General features: G+C 41.5%; 1 protein-coding gene across 1 annotated transcript in view; it reads left to right on the top strand.

Annotated features, from left to right (window-relative positions):
• Positions 1–21,456, top strand: part of IGF2BP3 (insulin like growth factor 2 mRNA binding protein 3) — a 140,214-nt gene that overhangs the window by 96,138 nt on the left and 22,620 nt on the right. Inside the window, exons 4-8 of the mRNA XM_073630098.1 lie at positions 14,354–14,405; positions 14,495–14,558; positions 17,841–18,155; positions 19,474–19,608; positions 21,332–21,454. Coding sequence (XP_073486199.1) covers positions 14,354–14,405; positions 14,495–14,558; positions 17,841–18,155; positions 19,474–19,608; positions 21,332–21,454 — 689 coding nt within the window. The remainder of the gene's footprint in view (positions 1–14,353; positions 14,406–14,494; positions 14,559–17,840; positions 18,156–19,473; positions 19,609–21,331; positions 21,455–21,456) is intronic.

Below are 21,456 nucleotides of genomic sequence, written 5' to 3'. Positions count from 1 at the left end.
GTGTGCCACTAGAGGTTTTGGAGAAACACGAGGGATGTGTGTTTGTTTTTTTTTTTTTTTTTTTTGTGACTTGTGTGATTGTACTTCTGCTGCCCTTAAGTCAGACAGATGTGCTATCAGAGCATGAAAAACATAGAGAGTTGTTGCTGCAAGGGTTAAGAGCATTCATGTCCTGTGAATGGCTCCATTTTATCGCCCTCCTTTTTTTTTTTTTTTTTCTCCTCCTCTTCCTCCTCCTTGGGTTTCTTTTGACTTCTTCTCCAGCTCTAGGCATTCTCTTTTTATGAATGAAACTAGTTCAGAAAGACATCTGTGCCACAACAAGCATGGGAGACTCGAGCGTGCACAAATGCTGTAATTTAGCACAACAAGTCACTTTCCCCAGCTTAGATTTAGCGAGACCGAAAACAAACTCTTCTTTTCAGCTGCCTTCTCAGAGTTGCAGCCCTACCAACTTGGCTGGGCTCCCCTCCAATTACACAAATAAACTGGATAATGAGATCGCTACACAACAGCTGAAGATACTTCTTTTTTTTTTTTTTTTGCCTTCTATTGACTTTATGGTGTATTGTGTGTGTGGCCATCGTGATTCATGTAATCTGGTTTCTGAACTGTGTTCTTTAACCTTTTCAGGGCTTGTGATCCTTAACTTTGTAAATAGTAGTTCCTCAGCATGCATTTGGGTGCGCTGCAGTGCTGGGGTGCCATTTAAAATGACTGGCACTAATTTGCACCCAATTCTCACACCTGAGCATTTTGTAGCTTTTGAAGCTCCAAATCCTATGTCTGTTCACACATGTGCATAATGTCACTCTGAAGCTTGTAGCTCAAAAACTATACAAGCTTCTACTATGCTAACTCTTTGACCATTCTGGGCCAAATAGATTTAAAGCGTTTGTTTTACCCCAGCATTTCATATTCCTGATATGTGCCTGCTGTATAATGTACTTTTATGAGACCGTATCCTGTTTTCTGTGTATTGCTTCCTTTTGTGTGAAATCCCTGGTGTTCCTGCCAGTCCCTTTTGCTTTCCTTTTAAAAACTGACCACATTAAGTACGAGAGTGCAGCATGGTCAGTTCTCCAGCTACGCTGGGAACTCAGTCTGCTCTCCTCCAATGATCAAACTAGTCCTGACACGCCTTCCCTGCACAGCCTGTCACTGGGAAGCTCAGTGTAGGTTCTGCTTCACCTCCGCTCCCCAGATCTTATGCATCTGAGAACAGACGGAATGTGACCACTTGGGGGAAGTGTGTATGTATGTATGTGTGTATATATATGTGTATATGTGTATATATATATATATATATATATATATATATATATATATATATATATATATATATATATATGTGTGTGTGTATATATGTATGTGTGTGTGTGTATATGTGTATATGTGTGTGTATATATATATATATATATATATATATATATATATATATATATATCTGTCTCTGTCTCTGTCTCTGTCTCTGTCTCTGTCTCTGTCTCTGTCTCTGTCTCTGTCTCTGTCTCTGTCTCTGTCTCTGTCTCTGTCTCTGTCTCTGTCTCTGTCTCTGTCTCTGTCTCTGTCTCTGTCTCTGTCTCTGTCTCTGTCTCTGTCTCTGTCTCTGTCTCTGTCTCTGTCTCTGTCTCTGTCTCTGTCTCTGTCTCTGTCTCTGTCTCTGTCTCTATGTATGAATGTGGGTTAGGCACCTTTAGATTGTGAGTTCCTTGAGGGTAGGGTGTATGTATATATTAGCATTGCATAAATTGATGGTGCTGATATAAGTACCTGAAATAAATACAATCCACACTCCCAAATGTATGAATAATTAATACAGAGGCACAACAGAGCATCCTGAAAACTATGAAGGCAGATGTGTCAATAGTCAGCAAAAAAAATTGCCTTGTACTACAGAAATGCTCTTAGTTTGGCATGTGTACTCTTTGGAACATTAGGATCAAAATGTTCTCCTTGCTATGATGCAATATTGAAAAATCCCAAGACTTTTTTGTTTTCTTTCCATGGATGACTCATTTGTAGCTGTTTTTAGTTTTTATGTTGTGTAGTTTGTAACAGAGTTGTATGTGTGGTGTGTGTTTGTGTGTTTTTTTTTTTTTTGTTTGTTTTTTTTTTTTTTTTTTTTTTTTAATTTTTTTTTTTAAGGTTTCAGAAATGACTGGAGACACCAGGATATATTGGGCACTTGCATACGATTTCACATTTAAACTGCTGTAAATTGCTGCGCTATATAGAGCCTGTATTATAATAAAAAATAATGTTCCAAATGTCCCTTTTGTTGGGGAAAAAAATACACTTTTAATGTGTGTATGTTTCAGCCACCCAGACTGCAGCTTGCATAATATTTCTTTCCTGTGTGTGTAATTTGTGTGCTCCCCCCCCCCTTTAAGAATTCTAATTATCTTTTGTAATTATTAAGGATTTTAAGCTACATTCTAAAAATTCAAAAAGCTGAATCTAAGCTCACTGAACAGCTAAAGTCGTGTTTTGTATGTTTTTGTTTTTTTTTTTCCATGTCACCCGGCATCTATTTTTTGTTTAATTTTTTTTTTTTTTTTAAAGCTGTATTTTTAGATTTATTCAAAAATTGTGTTTTGACTTTTGTTTGGTGTAATCCAGTTAAGATGGTGTGGAAAATAAGATGGCTGCCACAAGGATGTCTGTCAGGCACTGGGGCTGTACGTTCCTGTGTTCCATAGGAGATCATGTTTTACAATTGTGGGTGTGGAAATCCTGCAATTCCTGGTAATACTTCCGAGTGTGTGCTCAAAAGCCATCAGCAGAAGGAATGCTTTCAGCCCTCTGGGGTTCAGGGCTTTCTGCTTGTGTTTTTAGCTCAATCACCAAGTGTTGCGTCCAGTTTAGCAGTGTGGGTCAGCGAAGTATGTATGAGCAGGGAGGCTGCTGCAGTCACTCTATGCATAGGATTAGTCCCTACGTCAGGATTTGTGTTTTTTGAATTGAGGGTTATTTTTTATGATCTCTCGCTGCATTGAATAGTTGTAGCAAAGACTTCATCCACGTATTATTATTTTTAATCCACTTTATTAGCACTTCACTCTCTGGAGTAGAAAATGCTTTAATGCTGGCACTAGGTACCTGGTGCAAAACTTCAGGATCCTCTTCTCTCCATAGTTGGTGTACAGTTACACTTAATAATGCTTGGCAAGTTTAAGTGGAAGTCTTTTAATTGGTGTATAATTGATGACAGCTGTTCACACGAAACGCCAGAGTATAAAACCTGGTGCTTAGTTGCATTGCTACTTGTCTGTGAGCGCCATTAAGAGTTTCTGATTATTGGGTGATCTGTACAGAGGAGAAGAAGCTTATGGTTTTTAAAAAGTTTAATGCTCTTAATATTGTAATACTAATTCATCCATTTTATCACCTAACTAATTTATAACTGAGCTTCTAGTTAACCACTTGACCTCCGGTAGATTTACCCTTTAACTGACAATTGCACAGTCATGCAACACTGTACACAAATTTTTTGTCTTTCTTTTTTTTTTTTTTTTTTCTTCTTTTGGTGGTATTTGATCTCTGTGGGCTTTTTTATATTCTGCGTGATAAACGAAATAAAACAACTTTCTGCTATAAAACATATCCAATAAAACCAATGTAACAAATCACATTTCTTCATAAATGTAGGTCAATATGTATTCTGCTACATATTTTTTGTAAAGAAAAAAGTATATAAATTTGGTTTACGCAAAAGGTTGTAGTGCTCACAAACTATGATTGTAATATACATATGTGTGTAATGTATGCGCAATTTATTAGTAGCTCTCTATTGGACACTAATTAGATGGCCCCTATTATATCCCCCCCATATATATATCGGACCCTAATTAGATGCTTCGCATTATACCCATCCCCCCCATATATATATCGGACCCTAATTAGATGCCCCGCATTATAACCCACCCCGATATGCCAGTGGCTCTTCATGGACGTCTGGGAGACCCTTCTCTAAAACTAAATTGGCATTCGCATGGCCAGCGCAAAGGGGTTCCGACACCTTGACGATTTTTTTTATTTATTTATTTTTTTTTATACTGCTTTCTGCATACATGTAGGTATAATCTTTTACTGTTGCTTGCAGTAGCTTCATTGTTGGCAAGCTGTACTTGTACTTTGGCTGAGCATATGCTTCATTATAGTGCCGATATGTTCTGTGAAGTTACCATTCTATTGTATCTGTTACATCCCATTTAAATAAAGAATTAAAAAAAGAAAAACAAAAGTTTTAGTGTATTCATAGTGTAGAAAAGAAAATAACTGGAGAATTTTTCTGCAGAAGATTGACACTTGGGGGTTGATTTACTAAAGGCAAATAGACTTTGCACTTTGCAAAGGGCAGTTGCTCCAGAGCTTGGTAAATGAGGTAAGACTTCACTTTGCAAATAGCCAATCACGTTCAAGGAAAATAAAAAAAAAAAACGCATTTTTGCTCGCATGTGATTGAATGATGGAAGTCAGCAGAGCTTCTGCTTATTTACTAAGCTCTGGTGCAACTGCACTTTGCAAAGCGCACAGTCTATTTGCCTTTAGTAAATCAACTCCAAGATGTCATTGTGGGTATTGGAGGAGATGCGAACTGCTGTGAAGAAGTTGTGGCTGTTTGATTTGTGCAACACACATAATTTCTGGGTGGAGTTTCCCTTTTTTAACATGTTTGTATTGATTCAATGTGCTTATCCAAAAATGTATTCTAAACACTGTATGCTAATTTGTAGCAAATCTGTGTGAGTACCAGGTCATTTAAGAACTATTAGTAACTTTTGAAAATCTTGTATTAATGATGATTTAGTACCCCGGGGATAAGTCTGAAGCTTTCAGCTCAACAGTTATTTCACTTCACGGGAAAGATGGAAAAGTATAATGCCAATAAACAGGGTGGGGAAGGAAGAGGAGTGCTACTGCATATATTTTCAAGGGCTTCATCTCTTTAGTTGGAGTTTAATCTGGTTTGGCCACCTCCCCAGCCCTCTATATTGCAAACTTTGGTTTAACTACTTAATTTATCCAAGAAATAAACATTTGTTCCATTTACATAGTTGGGGCTAAACAGGCAGATGAAAAAAATTAATCCTAACCTTATACGCAGCTAGTGCCAAGGCTTGGGTTGGTCTTAAATTCGGCCCATTCACAATGAGCTGTCTTAAAGCGGAACTTGAGTCATTTTTTCATCTTTCCATCTATTCTTCTTCCCTTGTTTTAGCTTTTGATAGTAAAACTTTTTTTTTTTTTTTTTATGCCAGTAAATACCTTTCTATACAGCCCACTTCCTTTTTCTTGTCTGGGGGAAAAAAAGCCTAAGCTTATGACCTCATGCACAACTCTCTCTCTTGTGAGAGTTTGCCAGGAAGGGAGGGGGGGATGAGTCATAAGAGGGTGAATGAGAGCGGCAGAGCTGGAGGTATGCCTCTGTGTCTGTGTAAATCCAGGAAGTTAACAGGCAGAAGCTTTTTTTTGATTAAAAAAAAAAAAAAAAAATTGTACAAAAAAGCAATACGTATAGAATTACAACTTCCAGATTAAGAAAATATTTCCAGTACAATAATGACTGTACAATACAGAAATCAGACCAGCATGCAGTGTTCTTATGGCACAACAAGGTATACATTTTGCAACAGCAAGGAAGGGTTCACTTCAATAAAACTAAAGCTAAAACAGATTTCCAGTGTGTGCAGTCCTTTTAACCAATCAAAATATGTGTATGATAGACCTGATCATCACCTCCTCCTCCTGTTTCTTCCAAATCGGTGCTCTGTATTGAGATTCTGCACGGTTGAACCAGTAGCGTGGTATCCACACTGGAGCGTTGTGCAGGATATATAGTAATTGGGGAGCCCACACCAGTTTGACAAGATTAGCCCTACCCGTCACTGACAGGGGAAGTTTACACCAGCTAATGCTGTTGTGTTTAAACTTTTGCAGCAGAGGTTTGAGGTTTCATTTAATATAATCTCCAGCGTCCCTGGGAGCGGACTACCTCTACTTGAGACGACAATTCCGGATGAGGGAACTCTAAGGGATCCAGCACCAAAAGGGATGATTTGTGCCAGTTAAGGGTGAACCCTGAATATTGTCCAACCTGATTAATTAAGCGCCTGACAGATTCCAGGGAGCCAGCATTGTCCCCTAAATAGATCAGGGTGTCATCTGCATAAAGGAAGAGTTTGTCCTCCCTCTCGCAACAACGGAATCCAACTACCTCTGGGGAGGCTGTAATCTTGGCTGCCAACGGCGCCAGAGCGAGAAGCAGTGGTTAAGGAGGGCACTCCTGCCTAGTCCCCTTGAACAGTGGGAAGGCCTCACAGAGCTCCGTTGATTCTAACTCTCGCTCTAGGATCCGCGTATAGCAACTGCACCCAGGAGAGAATTGTCTTCCCCACTCAGAACCTCTGCAGAACCGCCCATAGGTATCTCCGCTCACCGCTTTCAAAAGCCTTCGCAGCATCAAGGGAGAATACCGCCCTGTTGCCAGGATTATTTACCGGGAGCTGGATATTCAGGAATAGTCTACGTATGTTCAATGCTGTCGATCTGGCTGGTATAAATCCCGACTGGTCCAAATGCACCAGTTCAAAAACCACACCCGCCAGTCTGGTTGCAAGTACCCTGGCAATCAGTGTTCGAGGGATGGGATGATGGGAATCGGGTAGGAGTGGGTCCTTTCCAGGTTTTGGGATTACTACGATAACCACTTCATTTATGGAATGAGGGAGACTACCACCTTTTAAGAGCATCGTTAAGAGTTTTTAACAGGGCAGGAGGGGCTCGCTATACCTCTTATAAAACTCTGCAGGGAGACTGTTGGTACCTGGGGATTTGCTATTAGCCATTGCCACCACTGCTTCAGTTAGCTCTTCCAACTTAATAGGCACATTCAGTGCCTTACGAGCAGTTGGAGATAAAGTAGGGAGGGGGCATTGATCCAAAAATTGCACCAACTCCTCCATTGAGGCAACCTTAGACAAGTAGCTATCCTTGAAAAAATTTGTCATGCTATCCAGTTTATGTATACGTTCCATCATGGGGCATTGAATAGAATCTGTGATTTTGCCTGCTGGGACCGGGAAAGTACAGCCAGCAAGTGGCCAGTATTCTCCCCTTCAAAGTACTGTTGCTGTAAGAAAAATCCCTTCTTCTCTGCAGAAGAAATAACACAAAATAAAAAAGAGCAACAGCATCCCCATAGAATTTGGAGCGAAAACTTGAGTGGAACGTCCACGCGGAACAGAGGTTGAGTGGGGGCCCCAACGTTTCCATGTCACCCTGCGAGCCGAAGGGACTTGCAAGTTCCACTTAAAGAAATAGGTCAAATAGAGAGCAAAGTGCATCTACACCTCCTTAAAGGTATACAATTCCCAGGGCAATGGGTTGGTGCAGCTGGTATCCCAGTGCTACTCCTACAAGGAGATAAAGCAAGCAGAGCTTCCTAGATCAATTGTGCCCATGTTTCCACAGGGTATGCTCCATCTGATCCAGCCAGTCAGAGGACACTGCAGAGTTGTCAAAAAAATGGGTTTCATCATTGGCTGCCACCCACAGCCGAGCAGGGTATAACATGGCGTAGGTAACCTCAAAGCGCCTGAGCCGCTTCTTTACCTCTGTAAACTTTGCCCGTTTTCTTTGCAGTTCTGCAGAAAAATCAGGCTAGGATGAAATCTGGACATTGTCCATCAGCATAGCCTCTCCCTTGGTTCTGGCCAGGTAAAGAGCAGTGTCTCTATCTTTGAAATTCAAGAATTTAAATAGAAACAGTCTTGTCAGTTCACCAGGGCAAGGAGGTCTGGCTGGTATACGATGTGCTCTTTCAACAGCAAACAGGTGAGAGAAGGCTTCTTTGCCAAAGGTTTCAGTGAGCCACCTTTCAATAAAGGCAACAGGGTTTTTCCCTTCAGCCCTCTCTGGTATACCCACAGCCTGCACATTGTTCCTTCTCAGCCTCTTCTCCATATCTTCCAAGTGTGCAGAGTGGGTGGAGGTCAGGTTTTGCACTTGACGTACCGCGCATTGTAATGGTGCCATATCTTCTATGGTGCTCATGTGGCCTTCCAGGGCTGCAGTGCGGTCCCTCAGCTTTTGCATGTCCTGTCCGATCGGAGCAACCTCCAGCTTCGCTCCTTTAAATTCTGTGTTTAGATTGGTGAGATTAGCATTGCAGGATGAGATTGCCAGAAAGATTTCTTAGAGTGGGCTCTGGGTCTTGATTGTCAGGTGCAGTGAGATCCCTGGCTGTGTTCAGGAGTGCTGGAGTACTCGCTGTGTCCCAGAAAAGTTCTGCCGGGTCCTCAGCCCATTGCTGCTCTCTTTTATTCTCCATAGGGGGATCAGGATGGATCCCTGCTGCGCCGCTGGTCCCCTTTGCAGGGGTATCCTTGTGGTGGGACTTGGCAAAAATCTTCTGGGCAGCTTCTTTTGCCAACCGGGGTGCTCGGCCGCCATCTTGGGCCCCTTGTAGATCTTTACCACGATCTTTAGCACGCCTCGGTAGCCCGAGGCATACTGTGCACAGGGTTAGGCTGCAGCAGCAGAGGCAACGTATGAGAGGGATAATACATGATGGAAGTCGTCAGGAGTCTCGGCGGGGAGAGCCTTCAGTGCGTCCTACTCCATGTATCGCAAGCTACCCCCCCCCTCAGGCAGCAGCTTCAGCTGCCCACAGTTAAAATGTCTGCAGCCAGACTTAGTGAAGGGAGATTTCTGCAGCATATTTGGCAAGTACAATCACAGTATATATAAAATGGCAAAGATGTTTTTTATTTAAGTTATGTGTGCAGACTGCAGTTCCTCTTTAAGTCAGCGCACCATAATGCATGATGCAGGGTTTATTTTTATAATCGATATTCTCTCCCAGTTCTAAGAAGGGAAGCACAGTTTGTATAGAAATGTCATTTCAGATGTACTGTTGACCAAGTTTTCCAGCTCTTCTAATTATGGTTTGTATTTAATAGCTGCCACTCATCGGATTCAAAGTTGAATTGCACACGGTTATTGATTTGTCTGAGCTCTTGGTCCACATCCTTATGGCCCGTACACACGGTCGGATTTTCCGATGGAAAATGTCCGATCGGATCGTGTTGTCGGAAATTCCGACCGTGTGTGGGCTCCATCGGACATTTTCCATCGGATTTTCCGACGCACAAAGTTGGAGAGCAGGAGATAAAATTTTCCGACAACAAAATCCGTTGTCGGAAATTCCGGTCGTGTGTACACAAATCCGACGGACAAAGTGCCACGCATGCTCAGAATAAATAAAGAGATGAAAGCTATTGGCCACTGCCCCGGTTATAGTCCCGACGTACGTGTTTTACGTCACCGCGTTTAGAACGATCGTTTTTTCCGACAACTTTGTGTGACCGTGTGTATGCAAGACAAGTTTGAGCCAACATCCATCGGAAAAAAATCCTAGGATTTTGTTGTCGGAATGTCCGAACAAAGTCCGACCGTGTGTACGCCCTATTAGAGTAAGGGCTCCTTCACACGTGAACACCCGCTTGCTTAGCGGGGATCGCTCCGCCGATCCCCGCTGAGCAGGAAGATGACCTGCTCAGCGACGGACCTGTCAGAGCGCCGCTCTCCCCTATGGGGGATCGGATGATGACGGACCGTAGAGTCCGTAGAGGAAAAGTATGGTTTTCCTCCATTACACTTTTTCGGATCGGAGCGGGTCGGATGTCGGCAGACGTTCATCCGCTGACATCCGCTATTCCATAGGGATACATGTATGTCCGTTTTTCATCCGAAAACGGAAGGATGAAAAATGGACATACGGATCGTCTGTGTGAAAGAGCCCTAAGACTGGCCATACATGGTCGAATTTCGAAAAACTTTTCTTTTGAAAATCAAATTTTGTGCGTTTTTGTGATCAGATGATGACACCATTGATTTCCAAATTCGACCAACCAAGCCTTCAATTTCACCTCCTGTTGCTACAGAAAAGCATTTTCGTGGCTGGGAATCCTTCTTTTCTTTCCGGGAATTTTCTTTCCTTGCACATATCTTTTTTCAATTACATTTCTCACAGGATTCTCCCATCATTGATTTGAAAAACGTTCGTTTTTCAAAAAATTTCAAACGTGCCCGATTACGCAAACTCGATGGCCGCACGAAAATCGGCTGTTGCTGCAGCCCACTAATGGTGCGAAATTCGAATGAAAATTCTTAGATAAGATTTTCGATAGATAATTCTTTCGAAATTTGACCCATGTACGGCCTGCCTTAATTGGGGTGTACTTACAATTTTTTTAAAGTGATTAACTCTTTATGAGCAACTCCCCTAAACAAAATTAGTTTTTCTTTTTTTTTTTTTTTTTTTGCAATAAAAGATGGTGTGTACATGCCTGTCCTTCCGCCCATTCCTGGAAACGTTTTATGAAGAGCTACAGCCATCTGAAGAATGACTTGCAGGGTGTCATATGCCTGGTCCCCCACTTCACCCTGTTACATCTACTGGCTCCTTTGTCACTACAGGGTACAGAAGTGACCTAGGAGCCAGATTATAGAATCAGTGTGGCAGAAACACAGGCATTTGACTCTCTCAGGTAGTATGCAATGGTAGAGTCTTTAGGTGGCTTTATTTCTCAAACTGTAAAGACTCCAGGAAAAAAAGTGCAAGGTCTGCTTATGTTGCATACTGCTCCCCCCCCCCCCCCCCCAAAAAAAAAAAACACTTGAATGCAATTTTTTAATTTTTTTCCAAAGAAAATGTACACCTGACTTCCACCACTTCCTGCAGGATGCGGTGACATCCCTGCACCTCAACACAGGATTCCAAGAAAACTCCAGTTCCCTAAAGCCTAACTTGAAGATGCTCCAGCGCTGTGCTGGAAAACCTTTTCTCGGGATATCAACTTCTTTGGCTTTCCGGGGAGAATTAGAAGGCCCAGTGAAGGCTCCCGAGCTTGGCCAGCCAAGCGGTTGTTAGGAAAAATTGGTGCTCGGATGGTTTAGAAAACATGGTGTTCATTCTCTACTGTGCCTCCCCGAGAAGGATGTCTCTGCTTCCACTTCTCCTCTTCAGCAGAAGGCATGTGTAAGCTCGTACTTAAAGCGAAACGTCAGTAATTTTTTTTAAATCTATCTATTACATTTTCTGCCCTTGCTTTAACTTTGGATAGTAAAACATTTTTTTTTTTCTGCCAGTGAATACCTTATATAGCCAACTTCCTGTTTGTCTGGTAAAAAGCCTAGGCTTATGACAGCATGCACAGCTCTCTCTCTCATGTGAGTTTGCCAGGAGGGGTGTAAGTCATAAGAGGGCCAATGAGAGCTGCAGAGCTGGAGGTGTGCCTCCTGTGTGTCTGTGTAAATCGAGGAAGTGAACAGGCAGCAGCTTTAGCTGCCCACAGTTAAAATGATTGCAGCATATTTGGCAAGTACAGAATCACAGTAAAAATCAAATTGCATATGCAAAGTGGTTGGAGGGAAGCTTCAGAATGACAAAGATGTTTTTATTACAAATTATGTGAGCACACTGCAGTGCTTTTTTAATAGTGTGCTATGCAGTGCTCTTATGATGGAATGCACTGAGGGTGCTCAGATTGCTATCTAAAGGCAATAGCAAGCCTGTGTAGTCTTGAAGCAGAACAACAAAATGTAATATATTGCAGAACACTAGCCTTTAGATTTGGTAGCTGCATTATTTATTTTTTCCTTTTTTTATCTTCCCCTGTGGATCCAGCCAATACCACGCTTTGTCCTAGAGTGACAATACTCTGCACTGTATCTATGAAGGAGCAGCACTTCCACCCTAAGGCCAAGCATACACGTTTGAATCTCATCCGGTTCCTGCCAATATTGGGCAGGCTGAATGTACCAAGATGATCGCTTGATCAGCTTGGGCTCAACCAGCCTACTGGATTTGCTGCTATAGCCGCTAATGATCGCTGTCTTTTCCCAGCGGGAACGATCAGCCTCCAGCCCCCACACCATTGCAGGAGAAGACAATGTCTCGGCAGGAGGGATTCCCCTGACAGCACTGTCTGTGCTGATGGGGGATTCATGCAAATTTCTTTCCTGCAACCTGTGGCTGCAGGAAAGATATTCACACAGTCTATGACCTGCCTAAGGGCCCATTCACACCAGAAAGCGTTGCGCAAACCGCATTCCATGCACGTTTCCCACACTGCTTTCAAAATGCACTTCAGTTACGATCTGCAGCATGTGTCGATGTTGGGTTAAAGGCACTCCAAACAGTCAGTTTGCCTGCACCAGATCGAAAGGTACAGAAGTACCATGTGGTTTGGTTGTGTGTTATTTTAAAGTAGTGTGTGCACTACTTTTACTGTGGTGCAGTGCAAAATCGCACCATGTGTGAATCGCATAGAAATGCACAGTGCGTTCCTGTGCAATTCCTAGATTGTAAGCTCTGAGCAGGGCCCTCTGATTGTTCCTGTATTTTTAATTTCATTGTATTGTAATTGTACTGTCTGGCCTACTTTTGTAAAGTGCTGCACAAACTGTCGGCGCTATGTAAATGCTGTAAAATAATAATTCCTGGTGTGAACCTGGCCCTAGGACAAGAACTGTTGAAGACTATAGCACACCTTCCCCTCTGTCTTCATAACCTATGGGAAGGTGTCATGTAGAAAAAGAAATCTGGCAGTGCTGATTGCATTGTTTCAGTTTTCAGTGCAGAATTGTTGGCTTACTAGAGAAATTTGGGCACTCGCTGGAACATCTGTAAGGATCCAAAATGTTGAGGTTTTTTTTTTTTTTTTTTTTATCCGATCAGGTATATTAATAAGGTTGCCTTGTACACAAACCTAACTCGTAACAATTAGGTTGGCCTCCAGCTCAGTGCCCTGACTGATTTAGGCTGATCTCTGGTTGGAATAACTGTGCATAGTTGAAAATAAAGTCGTAGGGTATTTGGGCTGGAGTTTTTCTCTGTATGCCTTGGCTAATAACATATTGCAAAAATGTGGAACAAACCAAACGCAGCAGATGAGCGATTAGTCTGAGTCTTTAGAATAGTCAGGCTGATGAAAAGCACCTCTGATTGGATTCTGTGGTTAATGGCACACAGCTGCTGTGTAAGGGCCTTGAATATGGTATGCTCAGATATATATATTATGAATCGTATTTGCCTTGGATTGCAGCTCCTGATCGTCTTCTGACTCCCAAGGACTCTATAGTAAATCCTGCTATGGCCACTAAATATTTCAATTTTATGTGAAATGCTGTGCAAACCTTTTGCACTGGATTAGTGTTAAGCACCTTGCTGTCGGCTGATCCTTTTCATACAATGCACAAAGAAGGCAAGGTCAGCCACTCCTGCCATAGGCCTTGAGAGCTTCCAGTCATGTGCATTCTAAGCTTCCCTTCCCCTCGCGGATACAAAAATTCAGTGTTCCCAAACTATGATGCCATAAAACAAGGAACTTTGTCATATGATCCTTTGTAAAAAGAGAATTTCCATTTGAACGCTGTAGGCATCTCAGACCAGAGCTGAAATGTATTTAGGCCTCCAAATCAAGGTGAAACCAATATTTTGTATATGATCTCATTGTTCTGTCTGCTGCAAGATGCATTTTTTTCATTATCCTCTGAAATGTAGTTCCTGTGTGGGTATTATGTTACCATGTCTTCAGTGTTTTCCCCCCCTCCACCAGAGAACTCCTTTGTTCTGTATTTAGGGAATCCTGCGCCTAATCGCTTTCCTTTTTGGCAAAGAAGTTTCCGTCTGTTGCTCAGCCCCTGTCCTCTCCTAGTCTCCGTTTTCACATTTAAGGGCAGCTGCAGCCTTGTAGTTGGTAGTAAAACCCCAGCACTTGGTAACTACCCAATAAGAGCAAGGCACGTGGAATGTGAAGTCTATCCCATGTGCAGCCTTCCCCACCCCCCTTACTTCTGTAATGTATAGATCCATACATCCTCTAGGCACAAAGGCCCTAAGCCAATGTGTTTTAGAAATAAGAAGTAATTTGATATCTTGTGCGCAGCCATTTTATTTTTACTATAGGAACAAATATATGTGAGCTATTTCTTTTCATGCCATTTTTTTCCTTTATCTGCCCAACAAGGAAGATGGATCTCCTCCCTAGCCTCTTGACAAATTACTCAGCAGCGTTGTTGCTTTTCATTACATTCTTTGTGTTTCGGTTTGATTGTAACAATATTAGTAAGACTAGAGATAAAGCATGAACATAATTACGCTTTTATTGATTGGTGAAGGCAGCCATGCATATCTAGTTGCATTCTGATCTTATAAATCAATTTATGTGACAAGCTACATTTACTTATAGTCATTAAAAATGAATGCATCTCTTTTCAGCAACAGAAAATAATATATGAAGTTTACTCTGTAGCTTTTACCTTGTATTATTTTATTCTTTAGGTTCTGGACAGCCTCTTAGCCCAATATGGAACAGTGGAAAACTGTGAGCAAGGTATGAATGGTGTGAGCAATAACCTTGATTGACAATATATTGGAGGTGTGCTAATTTTTTTTTTTTCTACTTTCTCTTTATATCCACAGTGAACACTGACACAGAGACTGCAGTAGTGAACGTAACATATGCCAATAAAGAACACGCTAGACAGTAAGACCTTGCTGTACCATATTTTCTTCTTTCTCTATCTAGTCCTCACTCTCAATCTGTCTGATATGTTTTTATACTTAAATACATTATGAGAATTTTAATTTCCTCGTATCACAACCACTTCAGGCTCTTTTAGTTATGTTCAGTATAGACCTAAAGGGGTTGATTTACTAAAACTGAAAGAGTGCAAAATCTGGTGCAGCTCTACATAGAAACCAATCGGCTTCCAGGTTTTTTGTCAAAGCTTAATTGAGCAAGCTGAAGTTAGGAGCTGATTGGCTAACATGCACAACTGCACAGGATTTTATACTTAATTAACTATACTATAATTAAAAAAATAAATAAATAAAATGGAGCATGTAAAGCATTGCAGCTGCAGTCAGCAGATCACGGGTGCAATTTCAGGCTTCTGCAGACTGTGTAGCTGTCTGCCCATACCTCGTACGGGGAGGCAGTTACTGAATGACAGGAAGAATCAATTTACTAGAGCGCTCACCAGCGCCCTGGTAGTTCATTGAGCAGTACAAGCCGTCAGCCACAAAGGCTGTCAGTACCTGTAGCTCATTCATTTATAGAACTCTGAATTACTGTATTTATTGGCGTATAACACTCACTTTTTCACCATGAAAATCGGGTGCAAATAGCGTGTGCGTGTTATACGCCAATACTTCAATTTCAGCTGCCTCTGAGGCAACGGGGGGCGGGGGGCCATTAGATTACATACAGTGAGAATCTCTTGTTTACTTGGCGGCCTCTGTAATAGGAAGTCAATAGATGGCAATGACGAGGCTGCTGCATTGATGGCAATGGCGAGGCTGCTGCATTGATGGCACTTGTGAGGCTGCAGGTGGGCATTAATCAGGCTACATTGATGGCAATGGTGAGGATGCAGATGGGCACTGACCCTTATTTTGCTTCAAAGTTCCTTAATTAAAATTTAAGTTTTTTTCCTGAAACTTCCCTCTTAAAATGAATGTGCGTGTTATACGCCTGTGCGTGTTATATGCCGATAAATATGGTAATAATGTGACTGTGTGGGCAGAGCCAGCCCTCTGTCACAATTAGAAGGGAGATCGGGTGGGGCTACAGGAGTGGAAACATGTTACATGTGCCACCCTAAAAATGGGGGGGTAACAGGTTTCCAAAGGTGAACTTATCTTTAAAAACACGTTCACAAAACCACATTGCAGAGGCAAACCTTAAGGCTAGGTTCTCACACCTATGCGCGTGGCTGCGGGTGTGGGAATTGCATCTGTTCCTGCACCCGCAGCTAACTTGTGCTGCTCTTAGACACATTCTGAATAGCACCCTTGTGTATCTCAGAACGCAGAGGGGGTGCGGGAACTGCAGAGAAATCACATGGTGAAAAAGACCATGTGATTTACCTGCAGTCACATTTTTGCATGTACCTTTTTTTTATTTGCAGAAACAGGTACAGCAGCCCATTCATTTGAATAGCTGCCGTGCCCATGCAAACGCGGCCTGCACAAGACATGGAAGTGTGAACCTAGGGTAAAAGTGTTATTTAATTTGAATGACACCCCAACACACTTCCAAAATGTATTTGTGCACTGCAAAAAAAAAAAAGCATGATGGATGTTTGAAGTGAAATGTGCCCAAATGTTTTTAATTGGGTACATTGCAGCCACTTCTTTTCATGCTCCTCTCCTGTGCTGAGATACTCTACACTGAAGACTAGCCTTTCTGAGCTGAAACACAATAGCATTGCCAGAATCCCAGCACCAGGATCTTTGGATATCTGGTGGACCTTTTTACATCTTAAAGACCAGCCTTGAGAGTTCACATTGTTTGCATATCCTCACTAATGCTGTTGTATTCTTAATAACATAAAGTGAATACATAATAAAGAAGAGTGGGGCCATCATAATTCCACAGTTTTGCTGACCTGCATACTGGAAGTATAAAGAGATGAGCCACTGACCGTTTTATGCTGGACACCTTATTGTGTTCTGCATTACGTTTATTATTTTTAATAAATAGCCATTCACATCAGTATAACAAATACTCCATAGTCTAGCTGCAGAACACTTCTACCAGTCCTTCTGAAATACTTCCCTAGAGTACCGTGAACAATGGATGGATTTCCAGCTTCTTTCACAAACAGGTTAATTTATTAAGTCCCGAGCACAACAAGATTTCAGCTTACTGTAGTCAGATCCTTAAGGACAAATTGTGAATGCTATCTATACTTTATGCAGAGTCACCGCACTTTTGTGTGTTCTTGACACAGGTGTGTGACAAGCTGGAAGCCTGCAAAACCAGCACTATTCATGTCACTTGACAAGTTTTGTTAAGCAGTTTGCACTCTGTGTGTTTTAAGTGCAGTTATAACAAATCCTTTTAAAATCCTACATTTGCACGTGCAAAAGGAATCCTAAATGTGCTTAGTTACCTTTTATAGTGTCTAAGGTTTTATTAAAGTGAAACGGTCACACGGCATCTGCTCCATTATACTGAGTGTTGTGCCACCTTGTGGTAAACATAAGTTTTGCTTGCAGGATACGACTAGCTCTGGGTTTTGTCGTAATCCATGCGCAACGGACTTGACAATCGTATGGCTATTACCAAGCTATCCATATAAAATGCATGCTTGAAAGTATTTCCAAAAATATCATAATTTAAAACAGAAATTTTTATCACACAGGAAAATTGGCAGAATTGCTGCTGTTTCCAGCAACAGTTTTTAATGCAAAATTATGACATTATTGGCGTATAAATATTTTTGTCATAAACCCATTTGCTATCTTTGTAAGACTACTGAATTTTTAAATACCCCACACTTGAAATGTGAAAGTTAATTTACACAGCACGATACCGCTTCCTTTGGTGCAATTAGAATAGAGAGGCATTCTAGAATTGGGGTCAAAGTTTATGATCCCTTAGGCCATCAGCATTTTAGAGATGACTAGCACTTGCTATGCAAATGGAATTTGAGGTATTTAAAAAAATAATTCTTTAAATTGCACATTTCTCACTTAAACAGAAATACATAAATACATAAAACAATAACAATCTAATCTCATTTTGTGTGCTCCCAAAAGCCATGAGAATTAGAGACTGCCACCATTTGTTATGTGACGAAAAACTGCTATATTAAAAGAAAAAAAAAAGTATATAAATTGCTTGTGTATCACTTAAACAAGAAAACAAAACCTAAATAATTGCAATAGTAACTTTCTCCTCTTATCCTACGTTAGGTAATGTGTACGATAAATGTCTCAAAATGTCTATTTTATGTCTCTTCTCTCTTCCAAAAACTAGGGGGCTTGAAAAATTAAACGGATACCAGCTCGAAAACTATTCCCTTAAAGTGACTTATATTCCTGATGAGATGGCAGCCCAGCAACCACCCACCCAACAGCTACAGTCTCAGCCGCAGCAGCAGCAGCATCCTCAAGGGAGACGTGGGTTTGGTCAAAGAGGACCGCCAAGGCAAGGTTCTCCTGGGGCTGCTGCAAGACCTAAACCCCAGTCCGAGGTCCCACTGCGTATGCTGGTTCCTACACAGTTTGTAGGAGCCATTATTGGAAAGGAGGGTGCCACAATCAGAAATATTACTAAACAGACTCAGTCAAAGTAAGTTTTGTTTGATCAACTGCATTTTTTTTTTTTTTTTAACCAATTCCTCTATTTTGCCGGTTACAAAAATGTTCAAGTACAGATCCTAAAACCCTGGGATTGTCCAGTGCGGCTCATCTGCACTCTGGTGTGAAGACACCCTAGGCTTTGAATGTCTGGTTGCCAAACTGCAGCAGTCCCAGGTATACAAAGGATGTTTTGAGCATTTGGCTGAATATTTCTGGTGCATGTTAATGGATTGTCAAAATCCCTTTTTGCTTCTAGAATAGGATTAAGTTAAAGCAGAGGGCCACCCTAAAATAAAGTTGCATTAATATATTCTTAAAAATATTTAAAAAAAAAAAAAAAATTTTAACTTACCTGAAACCCCTGTTGCTAGGCAGTCTTCCTAATCTGCCTCTTCCTATTCCACGGTGCTTCCTCCTCTTCGGCGAGCGGCCCCGTTGCCTTCTGAGACGTGTGTGTCCCAGAAAACAACGGGGCCATTCACAAAGCGCCGCGTGACTCGCGCATGTGCAGTAGGTAATGGGCAGTGAAGCCGCAAGGCTCACTGCCCATTAGGCTAGGTCTTGCATCGCGGGCTCGCTGGACAGGTATGTGTCCTTTTTAAAAGTCAGCTACAGTGTTTGTAGCTGCTTACTTTAAAAAAAAAAAATAAAAATCGCAGCCAGAACACCCCTTTAATGCTCTACTTTTTGTTGCATTGAATGATTCCCTTCTTTGGAAAGCCTAAAACACTTTGTGATGCCAGCTATTTTACAGAAACGTCAGGTATTTGCGGCCACCTAGCGCTGGTGTTTCTAACCTTGAGAACTGTTAGCAGTTTTTGTGTACTCTATCTTAGGAGCATCAAATCCAGACTCTGGCAACTATGGCACCCCTAACAGTATAGCAGTTAGAATTTGTGCAAATACATATTCTTGCTTCACAGGGCTTAAACACAGACCGTTTATGAAGCATGCAATTGGAGAAATTGCCCACACAAATGCTTGCTTCAGGTTTCCCAATCATGTAAAGAATATATAAAGATAAACTCGATTTGGCACATGAATGGATGATTTGAACCTATTGTTTCATAGGCCAGGGCTCTGCAAGCTCTCAAACCTCATTACTGATATGTCTGTTAACCTAGCCTTTACATACCTAGGTCTTTGTAAACTGATGGGGAGTGCATGTATATTGCCTCAGCCAAAAAAGCGATCTCCTGATGTAGTTGTACAGATTGCTTTCAATGCAGTCCTCTCCCATTATTTTTAGTTAAGTCAAAAACAGATCTAATTCTTAAACTTTAATCTGCGGCTTTTTTTCCTCTCAGAATTGATATTCACCGTAAAGAAAATGCTGGTGCTGCGGAGAAACCCATTACTATTCACTCAACTCCCGAAGGCTGTTCAACAGCTTGTAAAATAATTATGGAAATCATGCAGAAGGAAGCTCAGGATACCAAATTGTAAGTGAAGAGCATGAGGTGTAAATTGACAAAGTAGTGTGGTATGCTGACTGTTGCACTGTAAGTTGGCAACAGAAGACCTGTGTCAAACATACTCTGAAGTATTCATTTTTGTTTAATGGGTTATTGCTTGATGTATTAGTATGTTACCTTTTTAATGTCATCTTGTATTCTATGGACGGCTTTGTGAAATCTACAACCAGTAATACACGACATGTCCTAGCAGTGTATGAGAACTTGCAATTGCTAAGCATTTTATGAAGGGATCATAGGCTGAGTTACAGTTGTACCATTGGAAATCTAAGCCACCTTTTATGTGCTCTTCTGCTACCCTAAGGCCAGGGCCCATGGTCCATGATCCCAGCCAGGGTAGGGTCTACATCAGCTGCCAGTTCAGCAAATTAAGTTGTGGTCACCTACAAAAATTGTCTTTTTAATTCTCATTTAAATCTTAAATCGGATCAGTTCTATGTATATGTGTAGCATGTCTGTATTTTTCCCCCACCTATAAATTAACCATCAGTCATCGGTCAAGCGGGATCCACTTGTTTGCTGGCAGCATCTAACATAGAGGTTTGGAAGATGAAGCATGCTGTCTTCTAGATAAATTAGATGTTTATACTGATGCTATGTTTTGCATTATGCACTGGTGACTAAAGCTGCCCATGGATGGGTCATTTTTTTTTTTTTTCCATCGGTCAGAGTGCTGATCAAAAAAAAATGGATTCCTTATCCACACAAACAAGGTAGATGGAGAAATCCTCCCTGCTATCCTTCTATATAACGACAGCTGCTAGCCTGGAAGAGACAGTGAAATCTGAAAAGCCTATACCCTTGTCCTGCATACTGCTCTCAGAATACACTGATCACCGCTGCAGCTGCTGACCAAATGAAAATTTTCTAAAAATCAAGTTCTACAGAAGTCGCTTGTTAGATCAACTTCTGTCGAGCTAGAATGGTTATAGATGCATCGAAATTTGCCCGGTTCCTGCCAGATTTCACCTTCTACATGCTTCTTCCAGGCTAGCGACTTGCAGCCAGGTTTAGGATGATGACCATGGCTGCACCTTTTGAACATGACATTTGCGATGGCACCTCCATTATGTCTACCCTCGTAAGTTGGGTTTAAATTAGAAAGATGTATAAATCAGAAAGATGTATCTTGGTTTTGAAATGGGTTAAAACCAGATGTGTATAAACATCAGGCAGGTAAATGGAGGTAAAAACATTCTTCGGCCTTCCACAAACCTGTATGGAGTAATTGCTCCATTGAGTGCAGTAAAACTTTTAAACTGCATCAGGAATATGCAGAAAGCGTGAGAAAAAGGGAGGAAAAAAAAAAAAGATTCCTCCATTCATACAAACGAGGTGGATGGAGGCATCCCACCACCGGGATATTGTGTTCTGACAGGTGTACCTGCTGCTGTCAGAATACACTGATCAGTGGCTGCAGCTGATTGTCAGCAGCTGCTGATTGCGGAAACCTCTTAAACATGTCCTTTCGATAGAAGTTGATCAAACTTTTGGTGAGTGGGGACAAGTCTCATACTGATCGAAATTCATCTGGGCCCTGCTGAACCCACTGAATTTCGATCAGTGTATGGCCAGTTTAAGTCAAAGACTCGAAGTATTAATAGTTTGAAACCCAGGCAGTTGGTGTATTTGTTTGCCTTCATGTTTAAAGCTACTGGTTGTCCTAACTTTGGTAATCTTCTGTTTCTAGCACTGAAGAGATTCCCTTAAAAATTTTAGCACATAACAACTTTGTTGGCCGTCTCATCGGCAAAGAAGGGCGAAACCTGAAGAAAATTGAGCAGGATACAGACACAAAAATCACAATTTCTCCGT

This window comes from Aquarana catesbeiana, linkage group LG05 (genome assembly GCF_042186555.1).
Source record: "Aquarana catesbeiana isolate 2022-GZ linkage group LG05, ASM4218655v1, whole genome shotgun sequence".
Lineage (NCBI taxonomy): Eukaryota > Metazoa > Chordata > Amphibia > Anura > Ranidae > Aquarana > Aquarana catesbeiana.
The sequence above is the reverse complement of the archived record's forward strand: the minus strand, read 5'-3'. Positions and strand labels throughout refer to the sequence as shown.